The 11,763-nt window shown below is 37.2% G+C and overlaps 1 protein-coding gene across 2 annotated transcripts in view; it reads left to right on the forward strand.

The window, feature by feature from the left end:
- Nucleotides 1-8,388, forward strand: part of ELMOD2 (ELMO domain containing 2) — a 29,377-nt gene extending 20,989 nt beyond the window's left edge. For both annotated transcript variants that reach the window (XM_005895815.2, XM_070386567.1), the window contains exon 9: nt 4,830-8,388. In XM_005895815.2, the coding sequence (XP_005895877.1) occupies nt 4,830-4,975 (146 nt within the window). In that variant the 3' untranslated portion in view covers nt 4,976-8,388. The remainder of the gene's footprint in view (nt 1-4,829) is intronic.
- The last annotated feature ends 3,375 nt before the right edge of the window (nt 8,389-11,763 follow it).

The raw sequence follows: 11,763 nt of genomic DNA on the forward strand, positions 1-11,763 counted from the left end.
TCTGAATTAAATTCACCCATTTGAGTCCATTTTAGTTCACTGATTCCTAGAATGTCTATGTTCACTCTTGCCAACGCCTGTTTCCCACTTCCAATTTGCCTTGATTCATTCCAGCAACATGCAGTATTGCTGATTACGCATTAGACTTTACTTCCATCACCAGTCACATCCACAACTCGTGTTGTTTTTGCTTTGGCTCTGTCTCTTCATTCTTTCTGGAGTTTTTTCTCCACTGATCTCCAGTAGCATTTTGGGCACCTACCAACCTGGGGAGTTCATCTTTCAGTGTCCTATATTTTTGCCTTTTCATACTGTTCATGGGGTTAAAGGGAACATTTCATGCAAAGATGGGCACAATAAAGGACAGAGATGGTATGGACCTAAGAGAAGCAGAAGATATTAAGAAGTGGCAAGAATACACAGAAGAACTGTACAAGAAAGATCTTCACAACCTAGATATTCACGATGGTGTGATCACTCACCGAGAGGCAGATATCCTGGAATGTGAAGTCAAGTGGGCCTTAGGAAGCATCACTACGAACAAAGCTAGTGGAGGTGATGGAATTCCAGTTGAGCTATTTCAAATCCTAAAAGATGATGCTGTGGAAGCGCTACATTCAATATGTCAGCAAATTTGGAAAACTCAGCAGTGCCCACAGGACTGGACAAGGTCAGTTTTCATTCCAATCCCAAAGAAAGGCAATGCCAAAGCATGCTGAAACTACCACACAATTGCACTCATCTCACATGCTAGCAAAGTAATGCTCAAAATTCTCCAAGCCAGGCTTCAGCAATACGTGAACTGTGAACTTCCAGATGTTCAGGCTGGATTTAGAAAAGGCAGAGGAGCCAGAGATCAAATTGCCAACATCTGCTGGGTCATTAAAAAGCAAGAGAGTTCCAGAAAAACATCTATTTCTGCTTTATTGAGTATGCCAAAGCCTTTGACTCTGTGGATCAAAACAAACTGTGGAAAATTCTTAAAGAGATGGGAATATCAGACCACCTGACCTGCCTCTTGAGAAATCTGTATGCAGGTCAGGAAGCAATAGTTAGAACTGGACATGGAACAACAGACTCGTTCCAGATCGGGAAAGGAGTACATCAAGGCTGTATATTGTCACCCTGCTTATTTAACTTATATGCAGAGTACATCATGAGAAATTCTGGACTGGATTAAGCACAAGCTGGAATCAAGATTTCCTGGAGAAATATCAATAACCTCAGATAGGAAAATGACACCACCCTTATGGCAGAAAGTGAAGAAGAACTAAAGAGCCTCTTGATGAAAGTGAAACTTAAAACTCAACATTTAAAAAACTAAGATCCTGGCATCTGGTCCCATCACTTCATGGCAAATAGCTGGGGAAACAGTGGCTGACTTTATTTTTTTGGGCTCCAGAATCCCTGCAGATGGTGACTGCAGCCATGAAATTAAAAGATGCTTGGAAAGAAAGCTATGACCACCCTAGACAGCATATTAAAAAGCAGAGACATTACTTTGCCAACAAAGGTCCTTCTAGCCAAGGGTATTGTTTTTCCAGTAGTCATGTATAGATGTCAGATTTGGACTATAAAGAAAACTGAGTATCAAAGAATTGATGCTTTTGAACTGTGGTATTGGAGAAGACTCTTGAGAGTCCCTTGGACTGTAGGGAGATCCAGCCAGTCCATCCTAAAGGAGATCAGTCCTGGTGTCATTGGAAGTACTGATGCTTAAGCTGAAACTCCAATACTTTGGCCACCTGATGCGAAGAGCTGACTCATTTGAAAAGACCCTGATGCTGGGAAAGATTTAAGGCGGGAGGAGAAGGGGACGACAGAGGATGAGATGGCTGGATGGCATCACCAATTCGATGGATATGAGTTTGAGTAAACTCTGGGAGTTGGTGATGGACAGGGAGGCCTGGCGTGGTGTGGTCCATGGGGTCACAAAGAGTCAGACACGACTGAGTGACTGAACTGAACTGATGGGGTTCTCAAGGCAAGAATACTGAAGTGGTTTACCTTTCTGCTTTCCAGTGAACCACATTTTGTCAGAACTCTCCCACCATGACCCGTCTGTCTTGGGTGAACCTACAGGACATGGGTCATAGTTTCATTGAGCTAGACAAGGCTGTGGTCCATGTGATCAGTGTGGTTAGTTTTCTGTGATTGTGGTTTTCATTCTATCTGCCATCTGATGGAAAAGGATAAGAGGCTTATGGAAGCTTCCTGATGGGAGAGACTGACTGAGGGGGAAGCTGGGTCTTGTTCTGGTGGGTGGGGCCATGCTCAGTAAATCTTTAATCCAATTTTTCTGCTCTTACTAGAAGAAGCATATTCTAACTGGAAGATAGTTTGAAACCTTATCTTTTGAACATACATACTTTTCTTTGTTGGGAGATTGAGCCCAATTCATTTGCACAAGTCAGTTCCAGGGTCATAGTTTCTATCTAAAAGAAAGAACTATATAAAAAGATGAGCTTTCACATTGTTTATTTCCCTGTGATCTGTGTCTGTCTCTGCAGTCCTCCTTGTCCCTCCTCCCATTTTATTGTTATCATCTTTCATGGACAAGACTAGAAGCAGCAAGTGGTGATTAGCTTCTTAGTTCTGTTGTTGCTGTTTGTATATCTAACATGTAAGCACATAGTCACTGTCATCCTGGGAAGTCACCAACCAATGGTTTGGAGGTTCCAAAAAGTTAACTCTTAAATTTGTATAATAAAAAGGTTATGACTTTTAATGGCTGTATTGAGGTGTAATTTATATACCATAAAATTCACCTGTTTTAAGTGTACAGTTCAGTGAGTTTTAGTAAATTTACTCAGTTGTACAACTGTCCCCATAATCCAGTTTTAGAACATTTGTATCACCCCAGTGAAAGGAAAAGGAAAGTGAAGTCGCTCAGTCGTGGCCGACTCTTTGCGACCCCATGGACTGTAGCCTATCAGGCTCCTCCATCCATGGGATTTTCCAGGCAAGAGTGCTGGAGTGGATTTCCATTTTTTTCTCCAGGGGATCTTCCCGACCCAGGAATCGAACCCGGGTCTCCCGCATTGCAGGCAGACGCTTTACCGTCTGAAAGGGAAGCCTCTGTAACATCCTTCACCCCAGTAACATCCTTCGTACCAGTTAATTCCTGTTTCTGTGGTTCTATTTTTAATCCCTGTGGGAAAACCTCAAGTGCCCCTGCAGCTTTGGTTAGGGACAGTAGAAGCATACAGGGAATTTTAAGTTTAGAAATTTTGTATGGTATTTCCATCAAGTCTGGTGTTTTAAACTCCTGGAGTCAAAGGACAATAGACTGGGTATGTTGCTTTATAGAAACAACTCTTTTCTATCACTTTAAAGTCGTTTGAATAGGTAATGAAAAGCAATTTAAAGGTATGGTAAATAGCTAAAACCCAATAGCCAGAAATACTAAAACAAGCTGTGTTCTATAAAATTTAGTTGGATGCTTGACTTACAATACTACGAAGAGCATTAAATCTCCAAAGTTTCTGATTGCACATCCCCTTTATGATATTGGGGGTAGGGTGCGGGAGAACAGAGACTCAATTTATATATGGATGAGTAGATGTACTATTGTGCTCATGTATACACAGAATAAATTTTGAATGAAAGATGTAAAATATTAGTTACAAGATCACCTGTCTCAGCTTGTCTCTTGGGAACAGGAAGCAGATGGCGTCTCTCTGCTTAAAGAGGCCTTATTCTTTGGTAGTGTCACATAACCCCGGTTGACAAAGATCTGTTATTAAGGGATTAGTCTGAAATCTTTCTTCAGTTGACCTTCTTATGACATGATATTTCACTGTTGAAGTGTCGTGGTTCTTATCTGTTATTGTTTGCTTTATGACTAATGGTTTAAAGTGGAATTTACAGTCATTTCATACTATGCAATTTGTGATCGTGTAGCCACTCTTTTATGTAAAGTCACTGGCTGTATTCCCCCACCTATCTGAAATAGGTTCCTTCTTGAACAGCCTTTCAGAAGGGGGAGTGAGATGCTGGTGGAAACCAAGTCTGGTTTATAAAATACTAGAGGCCACTTGCACACTGTGGTTCGGGCGAGTCGTTTAACTTCCCTGCACCTCTGTTTCCTCTGCAGAAAAATGAGAATAGACAACACTGGCTCGTAGCATTGCTATGAGAGTGAATGAGCACATGGCCACGGCTGCAGTAGCATTTGCTAAGTAATTGAATAAATGGCATCTGGTTGAATCCAAATAGGGTTTAGGAGCAGTTTTAAATTCACATATTTTGCTGTTGTAAATATGTCTATTTACACGTTCATCTTCATTAAGTGTTTTTAACATTTTGAGTGTTAATTTGGCTATTGTAATGAGGATATTGAAAAACAAAAATATTAAGCCTATTTAGCGCTCATGTATTCTTTTCAAAAAGAGAAGGTGCTGGATAGTTCTTTGAAAAAAGCAAAAGTAACTCATTTTAAAATCTAGTAGAAAACAGCTTTTTTTGTACTTTATCCACGCCTGACATTTTCTTGTACTTTCATTTTTCTGTTTCACGGGTCTCTGGAGATAATTTCTCCCCCTATTCTCAGAGTATCTTTTGATAATTTCTAAATTTGAAGACTTTTGTTGATTTTTTTTGAGACAAAGAATAAATGTACTCTAAATATCTTGAAGTTGATATTTATTTTGAACATACAAAAATATTTCTTATAAAGTTCCTCAGGTTTCTCTTAAAGATGGTTTCTGATCATTGAATCCTAATATGGAATTTAAGGAATGGTTATACACTTTTAAAATGAGATGGTTGGGTGTGATTTCATTATTGAGCACTATATTTATGTGTGTGTTTTTTTTTTTTAACTGCAGGTTATCTCGTATATGAATTTGACAAGTTTTGGTTTGAGGAAAAGCCAGAAAGCATTATGTATTTCAACGTGTACAGAGAGAAGTTTCATGAAAAGATTAAAGGACTCTTACTGGATTGTAATGTATCACTTACTTTAAAAATATGACTCATCCGTAGTATCTTCTATTTTTACCACATTTTGCACACACGACAGAATTTATATGTTGTAACAGAAATTATCTGATCAATTACACACCTTATATATAATTTCCTACAAAAATATTTCAGAAATTCTATTTAAGAAAGCTAGTGGACAATCAGTGTATGTTTACACTTGGTAATACACTGTCCTCCAAAGGTACCTTATCTTCCAAAGATCCCCTCTGTAGAGTCGCATGAACTGCTACAGTTTGGAGCTTGGGACTTAACCCATTCAGTGTAAAAGTACAAATCAGGTACAAATCAATTTTTGTTAAATTGATTGATTAAAATGTGTAAAAGTCAGTTTTCATTTTTATGTGTTGTAACTATCAAGTTGGTATCTTTTCAAAGCTCTGTTAAGAGTTTTTGGTTTTTAGTCTGGAAATGGTCTTTTTTTCCTTTGCCTTATTTTATTTGTAGGTTAATTAACAGAATAGTTCGTCATGGTTCTCTTTGTTTGCATCTCAATCACACGTCACAATGTTGTCTCATAGGAGCAACAGGAGCGTATAGAGAGACACTCTTTGTCAGAGAAGACAGAACTATGGGCTTCTTTTTGGTGTTTCTGATTATTTCATGTAATAGGTAATGAGAAAATGAAGTATTGGTGATTAGCTCTTTTGTTTTTAAATAACACACTTTGAAATATCACAGTGTAATTCTAAAGCTTTAAAGACTTTCTCATCTTCAGTATTTGCTTTTTTATCAGCTACGGAGAAGAAATTTTAGTGCTTGATGTGAGGGCTTTTATGAGGCCTCTCTGTCAGTGTACGTTTATGAAAAGAGATGCTCTGCTAGGAAAATCTTGATTATACTCAAAGAACAGGTGCTATTTTAATAAAGCTGTCTTCAAATTTTAGCAAGAGAAAAACCAAGCTTTTTAAAGATCTCAGTTAAGCGATGTTGGTTGATTTTACTCACTGTTGAGTCTCGCTTCCCTTTGCTTCGACACCACCACGTTTCTAGATAATTGTGTGTGACCTTGTGGGTTTTCTGTAACAGTCTGGGACTCTAAAGTAGCCTGAGGATGACGGCTGTGCATTTTGTATAGCTTTATTCTCTGAAAATCTCAGGAGAGCAGCAACTGCTGTCAAGGATTATAAAGTGATGAGATTCTAACAGGAACAGTTTCTTCTTTGTGTGTTTGACATTTGTACTCATAGCAAAACTAAAAGAGTGTAAAGATAGGTCCATCTGATTACCAAATCCTCCTTAAATCCTACAGAAAGCAGCCTGTTAAAGACATAATTTAAAATGTGATGATAGTTAATACATCTTTAAAGTGGTACATATCAAGCATTTAAGGACTGGCTTTTATATGATATATCAAGACCTGAAACTTTCAAATATTTGTTTATGTCTACTGACAGACTTCTCTCTTTAAACTTGCCACAGAGAAGAGTGGTATAAAGTATTCAGCTGGAAAATAACAGGTGCAGTGTTGTAGAGCACACACATTAACAGTGCGTGCCAAAAGAAAGTACATGCGTTGAAGTTCTTCTTTTCTCAACAAGATAAAATGTTATAATTGGCTCAGTTTTACTATAATGGTGGTTTAGATTTTCCGTATTATTGGACTTTTAAAACAGGTTTCTTGTGGGAGACTTCTCAATCCTAGGAGTACCTTGACTTCATCTCTTTAAATGCTTTCCATACTTTATCATCCATCCAGAGTTCTGTGAGATAAAAATCAGGTATTAGCCATTAAAGTTCATTTTATCAGGATGTTTACCATTACATGGAAAGCGATTGTTAGTCTTTTAGTTTTTGCTTAGAAAATACTTACCTTTGTATTTAATCTTTTAACAGATGAGGTCTTGAACTGATATAAACCTTTGTCAGTATGCTTTTAAAGAATGATTGAAGTATAGAATGGGAAACTTTTCAAGTATTAAGTTTCTCCTAGGGGGAAGAAAAACCCTTTTAATAATTCTTTAATAATAATGTTTTTTAAATGTCATTTGAAATTTTGTTCAATAATATATTATTTAAGTCCACCTTTGTTTGTATAATATATTGCTCTGTTTTTAAGATGATCCATAACCATTTCAGACAATTCTGTGGTAAGTTGGTTGAAAGCCACCAGTAGATTCTAAGATTTGATAGTTTGAAAGCCAAGCTAAATATCACCATTTGTAAATTAGAATGTAACATGAGCCTTCTGATTTTTATGTGATAGTGACATACATGAAAAGAGAAATATGATAATTGTGTCTGCCATCCTGCTTTTCCTTGCTTTCAACATATGTATGTTAGAATTTTAGGTAGTCTAAAAATCCATAGTTAGAATCTTACCTGTTTCTATAGTAGTACAATACCAAAGTAGTGATAGAATTGAAGTAGAAGGAAAATTGTTTGCTTTAGCATCAAAAAAGTTAATCAGTGTTGAAATGAATTTTTGTGTGTGCCAGACTGAAGAGTGAATCAGTGACAAAAGTAGTCTAAAAATATAATTACAAGTTGCAGTTTAAATACATTCTGAAAGACAATCTTTAAAGAATTGAGAGAAATCAGGGGATATCAGTGAACTTAGACCCACCCCTCTTTATATATATAAATATGGTGATATAGTTAGATATAAAAATCAGTGTCTTACTGGTACCATTTATAATTGAGAAAGGAAAATCTTTTTCTTAAAAATGCCTGTCCTGATTTTTTTTCCTAAAATGAGCTACTTGGATTTGTATGTATTTTTCTATGTGAAATATATGTGCTCTTCACTTTTATTCCAGTGTCCGTAGTTGTTATGTGCTCTCTCTCCCCTTTGCATTCAGTGAAATAGAACTTGGTCAAAGATTTGCTAAAAGGAGAAACAGTAGAGGAATGTGAAGGAGGAGTGTTCATTGCCAGAGCAGGAAAGATTACATGTTATCTTAGCACAAAGAGAAGACATTTGGCTTGAAGGGCAATAATGTTTATTATCCTTTTGAATTAGTGATTGGGGACCAGCAGCTATTTTCTCAGGATAAATGGTCCACCCAACTTCTGGGGAGGCTTAATTTCGATTTCATATTTATGAACCTCTCCGATATTTTTAAATGAGGATTCCTGGAGTTGATAAAAATCTGAGAAAAATCATGAGTGAGCCTTTTTTCCCCTAGCTTCAGCTTTGAATAAGAAAAATGTTAAAATGTAGTGCAGGTAAGACCCAACTACTACCTTACTATTATAGGGCAAGGCTATGTTTCTGTTAAACAATGTATTCAAAAAATATTTAAGCAGTAGCTTTCCCTAGGGGAAAGAGTGCTGGTTGGCAACGTAAAGAAATAGATTTCTGTCTACTTTGGATAAAGCAATTAACTTCCTATGTAAAAGCAATAGTTGAAATGTAATGTTGTTTTGTTTGGAATGTTGTGAGCGAATAAAAACATGTTGAAATTGTCATAAGCCTCTCTATTAATATTTCTGCTCCCTTCCCATCTTCCTCATCCCTTATTTATATCATTTATGTTCATGAAATAATACTTTTTTCATTTAATCCTTTAATCGTGTTCCTGTAGGGTAAAATCAGAATATACAGAAAATTTTCTTATTTTTATGACTTTAACTCATCTACTGATTACCTATTTAAAAGGTTATTGGAAAAGAACAATTGGTTATGACGCCAGAAAAGAAACTACCATCACTCCCCGTTCTTAGAAAGGCTAGGAATAAATCATACTATCCTGCAACGTGTTTTCACAGTTGCTCACGGATCTATTTGTATGTTAATGCATAGCTTCCATACTTTTTTTAAAGCTGCAAAGCATTCCTCTGTGTGTGTGCGTGTGTGTGTGTGTGTGTGTGTGTATAGCTTATCTTGAACTAAATATGGAACTGGTTTGATACAGCAAATGCAGTCCTTATTAAAGTTAGTACTAATTATAGCTTTAAATGTATATGTTAGGGAAAAAGTGCTTTAAAGACAAAGCAATCATCTCAAGGAGTTTGATGAAGTAGTACCAAATAAACCTGAAGAAAATAGAGAAGAAAATATCAAAGACAAGAGCTTGGATGCATAGAAAAGAAAAAATGCATATAATAGGATCAACAAAGTGTTTGAGAAGACTGACAGTATTGGTAAACTTTAGTGAGACAAATTAACAATAAAAAAGCAAGTAATAAATACTGTCAAGAATGAAATATGAAAAATCACTAGAGATACTGTAGATATTAAAAATAATATATTGAGTAATATCAAAATTAGGAAAATTAGATGAAATAATTTCTAGAAAAATACATTTTTTCAAACCTATCCGAGAAGAAATAGAGAAGCAAAAAAGTCCTGGAGCTATTAAATGGATTCAGCAATTAAAAACCTTTCCACTAAAAAACCTGCAGTTTCATATGGGTTTCACCAGTGAGTTAGCACATTTAAAAATAAAATAATGTTAGTTTTCACAAAACTTTCCAAATAACTTAATGTGTACATTCTGCAATTCATAAGACTGTTATGATCTACTTTTTAAATTGGGGTATAGTTGCTCTACAATGTTTGTGAGCTTCTGCTGTACAATGAAGTGAATCAGCTCTATGTATACATATATACCTTCCCTCTTGGACTGTTGGTGGGAATATAAATTGGTACAGCCACTATAGAGAACAGTACAGAGGTTCCTTAAACAAATAAAAATAGAACTACCATATGACCCAGCAAACCTACCACTGGGCATATGATGATCTTTAATAGATACAGAAAAAGCATTCAATAAAAATTCAATATCCATTCGTGTTAAAAACTTGGCAAATGAGAAATATAAAGGGATTACCTTAATTTTACAAAATATATCTTTATAAAATGAACTATAGCAAATATACTTAATTATAAAATATTGGGATCAGAATTAAGAAAGGATGTCTTTTCTCATCTCTTGTATCAGTCAGTCATTGCCACAACACAATGTACAATAACCAACCACAAAAATATCTCAGTGACCTACAAAACAGTTTTACTCCTCACACATGGGTAGGCTAGCCAGACAGTTTGGGTAGTCTCAGCTGGATTCAGCTAGCCTTAAATTGAAGTCATGATTTCAGTTCCAGTCATCTCCATGTGACTAGTTCATCTGAGGTCAGTGGGTTACCTGAGCCATGTTCTTCATGGTGTGGCAGAAACACAAGAATAAACTCAGTTGCTCAAACACATTCAAGCCCTTGCTCACATCATGCCTACTAATGTGATCTCTTGGTCATGGCAAATCACATGGCTAAGCCCAGCATCAATAAAGTAGGGAAACGTACTCTAAGAAGGGATGAGGAGTGAATCATTCAAATTGTTACCGAAAATAAATTCAAAATTGTACTAGAGATCCCACCAACTGGAATGAAACAAGTGGATGGAAAGAAAAGTTACTGCTTACGAATGATAGGCACGTGTACACAGAACATCTGAAAGAAGTGATCAGGTATCCAGGACAAGGATGAGGAATTTGATATCAATAGTGATCATGTTGAAGGTGAGAGATTCTGGCTAAGCCAATTAAAGCAGGATTCTTGCTAAAACGGCTCTCGAGGACACCCAAAGACAGAACCAGGTGGGAAAAGGCAGCTTGGAGGAGCCTGACTAAAGTTTGGTCAAGGATGGCAACCTGTCACTACTGCCCATTGCCTGACCAGGTTCCCAGCAAACAAAGTTTTATATTTTCCTTCTTCTTGAAAGAAATATGCTACTCTGAGATGGTGGTTTGTCTTAGTTTGGAATCTCCCAGAGTCAGGCCTCAAGACAAGGATTTGGAATTCTTTCGGGAAGTGATCCCAGGAGACACCAGTAAGGGGATGGAGGATGGAGAACGGGACTTGAAGTCTTCCCATAAACAGTTTTAGAGGTAAGCAAAATACCACTGAGTGTAACTGGATTCTGATCCCCCGGAGGCATTCCACCCGACCACGAGGGACATGAGATATTCACACGCCAGCTCCCATCGGTTATGGGTCCAGGGCTGCTCACAGGGCTGTGTTATTTTTCCTGTCCTTCTAGTGTGCCATGCCCAGGTGGGCAAAGGTGTCTCTGGTGACCGGAAGAAGGCCCTAAACAGTACAGGTGCTGACATGACAAAGGGCAGTCCGGGCAGCATCACTAACGGTCAGAGCAGAGTGATCCGTGCAGGATACGAGGGCATCTGCGACAAGATGCTTTACAGTTAACAACTAAGGGAAAGAAATGGGAGGGAAGCCTCAGAGTCAACGGAGGAGAAAGGTAATAGTAAATGTAATGTGGAGCTCACAGCGCCTGGCAGCCTGGGGACTACCTGGCCATTTAGTGGCCACTCCTTGTTTTTGTCTGAACAATTCTTTTAATCTCCTGTTTATTCTTTCCCTATTCCTTCTGCACTCAGCTGGTAGATGAAAAGGTTACTACAGATGCAAATGATGAAGTTGGCTTTGCTGGAGGGATGCAATGTAGATTAATTTTCATCTCAATCTGTTCCTCTATCTAACCAAAGGTACCTTCTAGCTCTAAAATTCTGTGATTCTAGGATAGATACTATGATTCTAATAACAGCAGTGCCCCAATGAACACAGTGTCTTAGAAGTTGTTATAGATGCCATAAAATGTGGACTCTAAAAATCAAAAGCCTGTACTAATAGCATTAAAAGTAAGTTTTTGCCCATCGATTCTAAAGACCTTTCCTTGTTATTTGGGAAGTTTTGTAACCCAGTGAACCTCAACTCTTACATTAGATACAGATCCAAAAAAGGCAAACTTTAAGAGATATTAGCAATATTTTATTGAATATATTAACTGATAACAGGGTTAATAAATAAAAAGGAAAC

The sequence above is a fragment of the Bos mutus genome, chromosome 17 (genome assembly GCF_027580195.1).
Source record: "Bos mutus isolate GX-2022 chromosome 17, NWIPB_WYAK_1.1, whole genome shotgun sequence".
Classification (NCBI taxonomy): domain Eukaryota; kingdom Metazoa; phylum Chordata; class Mammalia; order Artiodactyla; family Bovidae; genus Bos; species Bos mutus.